General features: G+C 50.2%; 1 protein-coding gene across 1 annotated transcript in view; it reads right to left on the bottom strand.

Moving 5' to 3' along the window:
• ACAN (aggrecan) overlaps positions 1 to 10,879 on the bottom strand; it is a 28,440-nt gene extending 17,561 nt beyond the window's left edge. The window contains exons 1-10 of the mRNA XM_054272811.1: positions 10,810 to 10,879; positions 9,905 to 10,276; positions 8,435 to 8,609; positions 7,384 to 7,511; positions 6,093 to 6,386; positions 2,865 to 3,404; positions 2,208 to 2,382; positions 1,666 to 1,793; positions 1,252 to 1,545; positions 78 to 269 (exon numbers count right to left, since the gene is read on the bottom strand). Of these exons, the coding sequence (XP_054128786.1) occupies positions 78 to 269; positions 1,252 to 1,545; positions 1,666 to 1,793; positions 2,208 to 2,382; positions 2,865 to 3,404; positions 6,093 to 6,386; positions 7,384 to 7,511; positions 8,435 to 8,609; positions 9,905 to 10,276; positions 10,810 to 10,879 (2,368 nt within the window). The remainder of the gene's footprint in view (positions 1 to 77; positions 270 to 1,251; positions 1,546 to 1,665; positions 1,794 to 2,207; positions 2,383 to 2,864; positions 3,405 to 6,092; positions 6,387 to 7,383; positions 7,512 to 8,434; positions 8,610 to 9,904; positions 10,277 to 10,809) is intronic.
• Positions 10,880 to 11,443: the final 564 nt, after the last annotated feature.

Here is an 11,443-nt window from a genome sequence, read left to right as displayed (position 1 = left end):
ATTCATACTTTGTGAGGGTCCCAACCCTACACCACCAGCCCAGCATGACACAGACTACAAGGAAGCTCTGAACGCACCTGAGAGCAGTGACACATCTGTTGGGAAGACCTCTGTGCCCCAGGCTGTCTGATTCTCAGGCTGAGTGGCAGACTCTGTCTCCATGGTCACCTCCTCCCCTGAGGGCACCCCCTCCACTCCAGGGATCACTTGTGTTGCCAGCACATCTTCAAAGAACGGGGTGACCCCCTCCTCCTCCACAGGAGGTAGAGCTGGAACAAAAAGACATTGGAAGAAGTTTCCAAAAAATTCACAATCCAAGATGCCGGTGATGTGCCGCGTTCAAATTGGCACTCCAACATTCCCAGCCTCCCTTCTGAAGTCCCTTCCCCTCAGGAGACAGATTTCTGTGCCCTGCAGGGGCAGGAGAGTATTGGAATTATTACCAATATAAGCAGATGAGATGTGCCTGGGTTTGTCTGGCCCTTGCTGCTTGACCAAAGGTGGCAACTGTGGTGGTTTCACCTCAGAGACACCTTTGGCTAGCTGGATATTGCAGCTGGGTGCTAGAGACAAGTCCAGACATGCAGGAGCTCAGGTTTACCTTGGCAGAGAAGCTTTAAGATGAGGTAAATGAAAAGGAGTTGGGTTCTGCTAGAGGGTTTTGATCCAGAGCTTTATTCCTGACCCACAGGCCTCTGAGTCCCATAACAGCCCTAACAGAACCTTGAACCATGTGGTTGCTGTTCCTTTTAACCCCGGGGAGAGGGATCCCACCAACCAGGTTGGGGGGGGCGGGGGATCCCTCTCCCTCTCAGGGGACACTGAAGATGTCAAGATGGCTGCCACATACACCCAAGGACAAAAGACTTAGTCCTAACCTTACTGTTAGTTTTTGCTAGGTGTATACGTGCAAGTATCTGTGCTCCAGTGTAGATGCCCTGACACCTTAATTAGGTAGACAGGAGTGGGTATCAGGCTCACCATGACTGTAGCCCAAAACGCCTTGCAATTGCCACACCCCCACGGGTACTCAGCAGTAGTTAATATTAAGCAATGAGACTTAAACTTGACACCTGGATGGCCCAATGTCCCCCAGGGCTGAGAAACATCTTTTGAACTTTGCCAATCACTGATAGACAGCACTCAGCAGGGGCAAGGGATGGGGAGGGAGAGGTGGCTGGCAGGCCTGGGGAAAGACTGGGATAAACTGAGGCAAGCCATGACCTCACACCACAACAGGAGGGTGGGTACCTCTGAAGCAGAAGGCGTGGTGCCGGGACAGCGGGTCGGGGAAGCCGGTCTGGTTGTGGTGCTGGTACATGGTCCTGACGCCTGGCGCGTCGCCGCCGCACGCGGGCCGGGGGCTCACGATGGGGTAGCGCAGGCTGCCGTCTGCCAGCCAGCCCGCGTAGCACTGGTCCAGGCCCTGCTTCCAGGCGGCGTGCAGCTGCCCAACAGAGGCCAGCGTGGCGTTCTGGCTCTGGCAGAACCGCTGGGCTTCGGGGAAGGTGAACTGCTCCGGCTGGGTTGCGAAGAACACATCACCTGAGGGGTGGGAGGGAAAACACGGGTGAATCCCTGCATGCCAGACATCTACAGACAGCATTTGAGGTGTGGGGCACATTTCTGCTCCACAGCAGTGCCCAGGGGCAGGGGAGGATGTACCCTTGAGCCTGTCGATGTAGCAGTACACGTCGTAGGTCTCCGAGGCCGGGCGCATGCCGTATGACCTCACACCTGGAGTGTTCTCTTTGTCTCCTATGCAGTTATTTCGAGGATTCACAATGGGATACCTACCAAAAAAAAGGAAGAGAAGAGGTAACCCAAGGTCAGCCTTATGTAGCCAGAACTGAAGAACCTCAGTGTGCTTGGCAGTGGGACATGAACTCTTCACAGTTTGAGGTGCTCAGAGCCCCCTGTGTGACTTGGAGACCACTTACAGCTTGAGGCAATAAATACAAATTTCCTGCTACTCTTCCTACACACCAGGAGGACTCACTGGAACAAGATGTATACACAGGTTAGGAAATGAGGAAAAGTGGGCAAAAATACGTCTATTGGCCACTGAATATCACGACCTGGAGAAAATTTTGGGTCAGGAAAGATTTTGCTGTTGATGAGGAGAGCATCAGGACAACCCAGAGTAAAGCCTCAATGGCTGAATGGCTATTTTGGAGGGTGTCTTCCCCAGGTCAGTGTAACTTTACCTGACTGTCTGGTCCCGCAGCCAGCCAGCATCACACTGGTCGAAGCCAGCCTCGTAGGCAGCCTGGAGCTGCTGGGGGGTGGCAATCACAGCGCTGTTCTCCAGGCAGGCCTTCTGGGCTTGGACAAAGGAGAAGGCGTATCTGCTGGTGGCCGCACGGTAGTGAAACACCACGCCTGGGGAAAGAGAAACTGTGGTGAGACAGCGGGTACAGGACTCCCCTGCACTGAGATGCGTGACCAGAAATGGTCTTCCAAAAACCAGTGCAAGGACCAGGCCCTCTCAAACGCCTTTTGATGGAAATGCCTCATTCATGGAGCCCTGCTGCCATTGAGGATGATGTTCTGGGGATCTCTTTAGTTCTCCTCTAAGGTCTTCTTGCCTTGACTTTCCCCTTCCCAGGAGTCCGGGGGATATGGGAGAGCAGAGTATGACCACTGCAGCCCAAGCATCAGTCAGCTGAGCTCTGGTCAGCACATGATGGGGTGGCCCACAGCCTTCTCCTCTCCCCTCCTGCCCCACTGTGATGGAGGCTCTCAGCCTGACCCCTAACAGGCCTGTGCACCTCTGTGATGACAGAAACTCAGGCTGTTTTCAGCTAAATGGCTACCTCTAGAATGAACTGGCCTTCAGGCTTCTCTCAGTCCTGGTGCCTTACCCGTGGGGGAGATGGGCTGCTCGGGAAGGTGGCCGGCACCGGGGGCAGCTGTCACTCGCACAAGCTGATCTTCCACCGTGAACGCCGAGGCAGACTCCAGTTCCGGGGTGGCAGTCACCCCCACGGCCTCTTCCACCGAGCTCACCTCTGCTGTTTCGGTGCTGCTAGCAGTGCCAAAGGCTAAGGTGGTGAAGGCAGTGCCTAAACCTATGGTGGTGGCCTCTTCAGGTACAGTCCACACCGCTGTGCCATCCTCCCTGGTCACATTTTCCTCCTCTGTGGCAGCTGTCTCTGGTGTGAGAGCGGTGGTGAAGAGATCAGGCAGGGCAGTGAAGCTCTCGTCCAGCCTGGTGGCTGTGGGGGTGATCTCAATGGGCTCCAGGGTGGCGATGCTGCCGCGGGCCTCCTCCTCCGTGGCGTTGCGTGACAGGGGCAGCTCCACCTCAGTCTGGGTGACAGTCTGCACTGTGAAGGCGCTGCCCAGCCCGCTGCCCAGCTCGTCGATGAACTGCCCCGGGACCAGGCTCTCAATGTCCTGCCCTGCATCAGGACACAAAGCAGCAATCAGAGGGGATAATGTCTGTGACAGTGTTCACAGGGGTCTGAGGATGAGGGAAGAGATGAGGATCTGACTCCATGTTTCAGAAGGATTGATTTATTATTTTATGATATATATTATATTAAAACTATACTAAAAGAACAGAAGAAAGGATTTCATGAGAAGGCTAGCTAAGAATAGAAAAAGAAAGAATGATGAAAAAGGCTTGTGGCTCGGACTTTCTGTCCGAGCCAGCTCACTGTGGTTGGCCATTAATTAGAAACAACCACATGAGACCAATCACAGATGCACCTGTTGCATTCCACAGCAGCAGATAATCATTGTTTACATTTTGTTCCTGAGGTCTCTCAGCTTCTCAGGAGGAAAAATCCTAAGGAAAGGATTTTTCATAAAAGATGTCTGTGACAAATGTCAGCCTGATGAGGTGAGCTGCACGGGTGCTGCCTCCAAGTAGCAGCTGGGTATCTCTGGTACAGGAGGATCAGGGAAAACATGACAGTTTGATAAGAGAAATGGTTTTCCTTCCTCCACTGTGGCTCTGTGCAACGCCTCAGCACGGAGGGCATGTGAGGAGGCACTGAGCCACCTCATGCTCCAAATGTGGTCAATCAGCGGGGACATTGCCCCCGCTCCTGCCAGTTCCCCTTCCCGGGAACACCTCGCCCATATCCGAGTCTGCACTGACCCCTAGTGCCTGCCGCAAGGAAATTGGGTTGGACAGAGGGAAGTCGGGGAGCTTGGATAACCTCCACGGCAGATCTGTCTGAGAAAAACAACTGGATCCTCACACTTGGTACACGAAACCTCAGCAGGATCACCATCTCCTGCTCTGCCCAGGCGATGACTTGAGCTCATCCCGTATGAGCATCCTAACCCACTGCCAGGACAGCCAAGGCCACCTGCTGTACCAAACACACTGAAACAGCTCCCACCTTTCCCCTTCCAAATCAATTTCCTGCTCAAATCACACCCCTTGGGTATAGGACAGCGTGCTTTACATGGCACTGAGCAGCTCAGCTGACAAGGACACTGGTTTGTAGAGCAGCATGAAACAGAACTGTGAGGGCACCTAAGGGAAGGGTGGATCACATCTTGGATGTGCAGCAAGGCAGTGGAGGGAAAAAGGATGAGACAATGCCTGGGTTTTCCTCTAATAATGCTTTCCCTCCTCTATTTCCAATTCCATTTTACTGCTGGTTCATTTTAGGCAGTACTTTTCGGATCTCAAGGGGTTCAGAGATTTCTACAAAGATGCTCAGAAAAGGACTGACAATATGCGGCAGTTTCAGAGGCAAACCCTGAGATAACCAAAAGGCTGTGGCTTGGTGGACCAGTCTTTAGCTTGGCCACATAACTGGTTACCTCCATGGGTCTGGAAGATGTATCTGGGCACAACAGATCTGATCATAAGGGTTTCAACAAATATTTTAAAATATTGTTATTTTTTTAACTGTGGCAATCCTACTTGAATGTTAGCTTCTGGTTGCCCTGAATAGACAAAATATCACTGTTTCCCCCTCTTCTTGCTGCAGGGATAACTGTGCAGTTAGAAAAAAAGGGGAGCACCTGGGATGCTCTTCACTTTCTGGGTGCAATTTTAATCCACGATTCCCAGTCTCAGATTTATCCCAGCATGGAAACTCAGTCACACATCTGTTCCACACCATATCTCATCACTACACACATCTTCAGGGTCAGATCTGTTCTCTTTCTCCTTCACTTCCTTCTCCAGCATTCAAAGTCTCGTATGTGAAGCACCTGAGCTCTGCTTCGTGTGCCCAGGAGAGCTTTAAAAGCAGGAGGGTGTGGGAGGACTGGAGAGACGTGAACTGTGCTACCCCCACCTCCACAGAGCCCCCCATGTGCAGGTCAAGCAGCCTTTCTAGATCTGCTTTCTACCTCAACATGAGCAGAGGACTTGGTCCTTTGCAAAACCTGCTTTCTCTTCTCTCTTTTTTTAAAAAAAACCTCAACATCAAAGAAGCAAGAGGTTGTCTCTGGCCAGGGAGCTCCTCTGTATTGTAAAAGCAGAGTGGCCCTGACAAAGGGGGGAGAATGACTGCATCTGACTCCATTATATCAGAAGGCTAATTAATTATACTATATTATTCTATACTATATTACACTGTATTACATTGCATCTAAACTGAATCTTCACAAGCGCCCAACTCAACTCAACTGCCCAGAATCTGGTGACTGTCTCCTGACCCACAGGAGACAAGTAGAAAAAAGGTCTCAGAATTTGCAAGAAAACTGAATAGCAACTTCTAGCTTAAACTGTAATGTACTAACTTTTGGTGATTGGAGAACAGTAACATGAATGTGATAATTATAGTAGTTATGATAGGCTATAGATATTAGTTAAGGTATAGATTGGTTCTACAGATTGGTAGAACTACTAAGGTAAAGATTGGTTCTATAGATCTTCTTGTATTAAGATGCTCAGCAAAGAAAAGTCTATAATGCCTTGTAACCAAAACCAAAGGGTCTCCAGGCCAGCCTGCAGCTGGAGCTGACAGCTGTGGGCACAGGCTCTGTCACCCACGACCCTGGACTGCTGTAACCTCTTGGATGGAATAAACTGCATTTTGGAGAGCCCCTGGAGTCCCGCATCCCTCATTTCGGCTCTTACACAGAGCCACTGTGAGCAGCAGAGATCTGAGACTCACCGCTGTAGCAGATGGCGTCGTAGCGCGAGTCGGGGTGCGGGTACCCCGTCTGGTTGGCGTGCAGGTACACCGTCCTCACGCCCACCAGGTTGCCCCCGCAGTTGGGGCGCGCCCGGGAGATGGGGTAGCGCACGCTGCGGTCGGCCAGCCAGCCCGCGCTGCACACGTCCATGCCGTCCTTCCAGGCCAGGTACAGCTCCCCCGTGGTGGCCAGCCGCGCCCCCAAACCGCGGCATTTGTCAAACGCTTCTTGGAAGGTGAACTTCTCCGGGGCGGTGGCGTAGAAGACTTTGCCTGCAATCACATCATCCGTTAGTGCACGAATTATTGTAAATCACAGGCGACTCGGACAAAGGGGAGAGAGAATGGTGCATCTTACTCCATCATCAGAAGGCTAATTAATTACATTATTACACTATACTATGTACATTGCATCTAAACTGAATCTGCCATGCACTCAGTCTTGCTCACAAGTGCTCACACTGCACTCATCTCTCCTTCTCTCGTGACTGTCCCATGACAGTCCAACACACACACATTTCTTGGCCCTGATAGGCCAAGGGAACAAAACATCCTCACTTTGGCTTGCTGTGCCTGTGTTGTGCTAAAGTAGAATGCCATCTCCATATTGCATTCTACTTTAGCACAACGCAAGCACAGCAAGCGAGATAAGAATTGTGTTTTCCTTCTTCTCTGCTTGTCTCACAGCTTCTCTCTGTTCAGAGGGCATGTGAATACCACAAGGAATTACCTGTTAGATTCTAATCACAATTCCCTTTCTGGCTCCCTCCCACTCAAAAGAGTTTGGATAAGATGAGGACTCCTGTGTATTAGAGCTGAAATGCAAGCCCATGTGGGTGACTTTGTAAAGATCAGAAGAAAGTGAGTCTTACAGACCAAATGCAGATTTGAGCAAAACACACCACACCAGCTGGAGCCACAGGGTGAGGGGGAGATAAAGGACAATAGCATTCTGTTGCGCTGGATATTTCAGTATCATAAGCATGAATGATTAGTGCATCTTAATGTCACACACTCAAATGGCTGACCAGGCAGGATGGCGTGGACTCTGGTGGAGGTTAGACGGACTCCACCCTCTGCACTGCATTAGTCATTTGACATTAAAATTGTCCAAGGTCTAATAAAAAGACTGTAAAGAACATCTGGACTGGCTAGGGAATGTGCTTTTCCAGCTTTAACCTGTCTTTTCTCTATTTGCTGTTGTCCAGTCTAGGCATGATCAGGGCTTTGGCTGCTTCTGCCTCTAGTAACAATAAAAACCCCAAATCACCTTGCATTTGCTCTGCATAGCAGTAAACATCATAGGTTTCATCTGGCTCACGGACACCATAGGTCCTCACTCCTGGGAATTCGTCCTTGTCGCCATAGCAGCGCTCCCGGGGCCAGTGGATGGGGTACCTGAGGGAGAGATTGTGGATAAGCAGGGGAGGCAGGATCCTGGCAGTCACAGAGGCTGGGAGGGAGCTGCAGAGCACTGCCCAGTGGGGTGATTTGTGGCTTTTCCCAGGTTATGGGAAAGGAAAAGGATGATCTGCTGTCCTGCCCTCACTCTGATGGTCCTTGGAACCCTGACCAAAGACATCAGGGCAAGGTGCCTCCCCATCGAGGGGATGCACAGCTCAGTCTGGTTGAGCCAGAATTGTGCATCTTGGCACAGCACTGGTTTTGTTTGGGGAAGATGGAGGATCAGGATGAAGCCATTGTCCACTCAGTTGTCACCACCAGCCCAGGAGGACAGTGGTCACTCTGCTTTCCTACTGGAGATCCACCTCCAGCAGAGAATGACTTAATATTACAGTGGCTTGATGAGGTCTTCATGGGTGAGAGAAGTGGACGAGAATCTTAGTTTATGATCAGAAGGTTAGATTTATTGATATATCATATATAATACATTATAACTATGCTAATAAGAATAAGGAGAGAAGTTGCTGAGGCTGCTAACCTAAGAATAGCATAGAAAAGAAAAATAACAAAGTTCCGTGTCCAGCAGAAAGCAAGGACAAACTCTTCTGTGTGTGGTTAGCAACTCTAAACACTCACAGAAGCTCAATCACCGCTGCACCTGTTACATTCCACACCAGCTGATAACAATTGTTTACATTCTTCTTCTGGGGCCTCAGCTTCCCTGAAGATGAACAAATCCCAAATAAAGGATTTCTATGAAAAAATGTCTGTGACAACTTGTAATCCACCACCCCCTTGGAACACCAGCAGTTACAACAGCTGAGATTTAGCAACCATTTTCAGTTGGTGGCTTCATCACAGGAATCCTTCCCTAACTATGCTGCTGTGGCTTTCCCTTCCCCTGCGTGGCTTCTCACCTGACAGTCTGATCAGCCAGCCAGCCAGCATCACACTGCTCGTACCCATCCTCGTAGGCAGCCTGCAGCTGCTCGGGGGTGGCAATGACAGCACTGTTCTGGATACAGGCCTGCTTTGCCTTCTCAAAGTTCAGGGTGTACCTTGTGGAGATCGCTCTGTAGTGGAATACGATGCCTGGAAAAGACAATGGACATCAGTCACAACCACCAGCCCCTTGCCTTGCAGAGAAGGCGCAAGAAAAAGGCAAAATTAAACCTCATCCTGTAGAGCCCTGCAGTGGAAGCAGTCTCCCTGTCTTATACAGAAAGCAAAAACCACAAAAAAGAGAAGGATTGCACAAAACTTTCATTATTTTATCCACCTATTACTAGGACAGGCTTTGCAACATGGCAATGGAAGTTTTTCCAGAACAGCCCAATTCTCCAGATGAGGGCATCCCATCTCCTAAAATGTTTGGAAAAAATTAAAAGTCTGATAAAGGGCCCTGTTCCAGCTTTACCCACTTGAGCAATAACCCAGTGTATCCAGTACCACCTCCTGCCAAGGATGTCGTCTTGCTGCCTCTGTAATTCACCTTCTGCCAGAAGAGACATTTTCTTGCCATATTCTGCCATGAGTCATTTTACTGGTTTATTTAGTCTGGTCCTAGCCTGCTAAAATAAATGCTTGGCCTGTGGCTTCTCCACTCATCACCTTATCTGTGACCTGAGAGAAAGGGCTTATTCCTACGAGGAAATCACTGCATTCTTTGCCTGTGTGCCTGTCCTGGGTTGACTACATGATGCTTTTATCCCCAATTGTCTGTTCTGTTTGTGCTGAATAATAAGTTTTGCACCTTTAGGACTTGTTCCAGAGAGTGAAGGGGGGAGAGAAGAAGCGGGCAGTTTGTTTTCAGACACTGCTCTCACTCCTCCACATTCCTGCTCCCGGACTGTGCTGTCTGCGGATGGACAGACAGCGGGACAGAGCTCTCCTTTGTTTTTAGTTAGTTTAGCTAGCTGAGGCAAAGTTCCCTAGACTATGGGGTTTTTCCCTTTTCTTTGGACCTGTTTAAACCTGCTATGGACTGAACATCCAGAAGAGCATCAGCACCTCCATCTGTGGCCCACTGGGCCGGGCCTGGCCTGCAACATTTCCAGTGCTGGAGGGACTGATAAGAGCCTGAGTGAACTGAGCTACAGCCCATCAAGAGGACTTTCTCAGTTTGTCATCTCTTTTGGAGCACAAAGGGGTTTTATTGTTTAATACTGTTTAGGTTTTATTGTTTAATAAACAGCTTTTTTCCCCTTTTCTTCAAGGAGGTATTTTCTTCCGGACCGGTTTGGACAAGGGCCAATTGAATCTGCTTTTCTAGAGGAGCTCCTTTGGGCATTCTCTCCAAAATTTGCCCTGAACCAGGAGAGTGCCTCTTCCTCCCTTGAGGCCAAGCAGCAAGACACAGAGAGGAAAGAGCAAGGTCAGCACCCCACCTTTGACCAGGACCTCGATTGTGTCCTGTCTGTCCTCAATGCCGTACATCACTTCGCAGCGGTAGATCCCGGTGTGGTTGGACCTCAGCGCCTTGATCTCCAGCGTGGCGTCCGTGGGGATGGCGGGGTAGTTGGGCAAGGAGATCACCTCCCTGTACTCGCTGTTGAGCCGGATCCTGCCACCCGTGGCCACCAGCAGGACAACCTCGGTGCCGTTGGACAGCTTGCTCCACTTGATGCGCGGGGTCAGCATGACGCTGGTGTCCTGCTCCTCAGGGATGTTGAAGTAACAGGGGATGTTCAGGGAGCTTCCCAGGATAACACGCAGGGGAGACTGCTCAGGTATCTTGACTTCCAGGCCATCACTACTGTCTGCCAGGTCCCAAACAGAGCAATGGTTGCGTCAGTGACACATGTAATACAAAATGTCCCATGTTTCCATATGATCCAGCGCCTGTATCTGCTGTGCAAACCTGTACCCACATATTCAGACATGATGTTTTTGTCTAGTCTAGAAAGGGAAGTTGTGGCAATGACCAGCGCAGCACCATGGCTGCTTTTGGGATTTGGACCAGTGCTGGATTTGGGAATGAAGGGAACAAAGGGCTCTGCTGCAGCCTAGCTGCTGCCCACACTACAAATTCACACCTGGTAATGTTTTAAAAGGGAAATGCTGGAATTCTCTTCATTTCCCACAAATCTGCAGCTATCTCCCTGACTTCCCAAGCACCAAGGCAGTGAGAGGCTGTGGCACAACAGCCATCCAAACAGAGGAGCCTTGTGTGTGCACAGCACAGACCTTGGGCACATTTATTAACTTATTTCTGGGGGCTGCCCATCCATGGGGATGGGACCAGGATGCAGCACGTGGCTCAGTCCTGCTTTGCCACGCCCTGGACACGTACCTGAGAGCTCCACAGAGTCGGCTGCGGTGATGGCTTGCAAACACACAAACACTAATAGCAAAGTGGTCATAATTTACCTGCAAGAAACAACACAGGGAGAAATGATTTGTGTATGTTCACAGGAGCTGAGTGCTGTGCATGCTGCTGCAAGGCAGTGCAATGCTTTCAGCTGCTCCTAAAGCCTCCTACACTCCTCACACCAGCAGGGAAAGCCTGTCCTTGGGGAATGATTCTGCCCCAAAGTGCTGCTTGCTTTGGGACATCAGTCCATGGGACAAATAAATAAGATGCTCTGCTATGTACAACAGTCTGAAGTGTTATTACACAACACTTAATATACTGCTTTCCCACTCCCTCTCTTGTGATTCAGTCTTACCTCTGGAGCAGAAAGACAATTTTACAACAGGTTTTACACACTTGTTATGTATTTACTCATGAGGGACCATCACATCCACTAAGCTTTGTCTCAGAACAGGAGCTGTTTCTCACTGGGCATCCCAAATCAAGCCAGAACTGGTTTTCAGGCCAGATGGTTGGAAGAATTTTCTATTCCTTAAAATGCTCTGAAGGGAAAGTTGCCCTCTGCATGGGGGAAAAGTGAAATGTTACAACTCTTTTTGCACAGAGAGCCAGC

The sequence above is a fragment of the Melozone crissalis genome, unplaced genomic scaffold, assembly GCF_028551555.1.
Source record: "Melozone crissalis strain CALT ecotype California unplaced genomic scaffold, PUWL_Pcris_2 ptg000014l_1, whole genome shotgun sequence".
In the NCBI taxonomy this organism is placed as follows: Eukaryota; Metazoa; Chordata; class Aves; order Passeriformes; family Passerellidae; genus Melozone; species Melozone crissalis.
The sequence above is the reverse complement of the archived record's forward strand: the minus strand, read 5'-3'. Positions and strand labels throughout refer to the sequence as shown.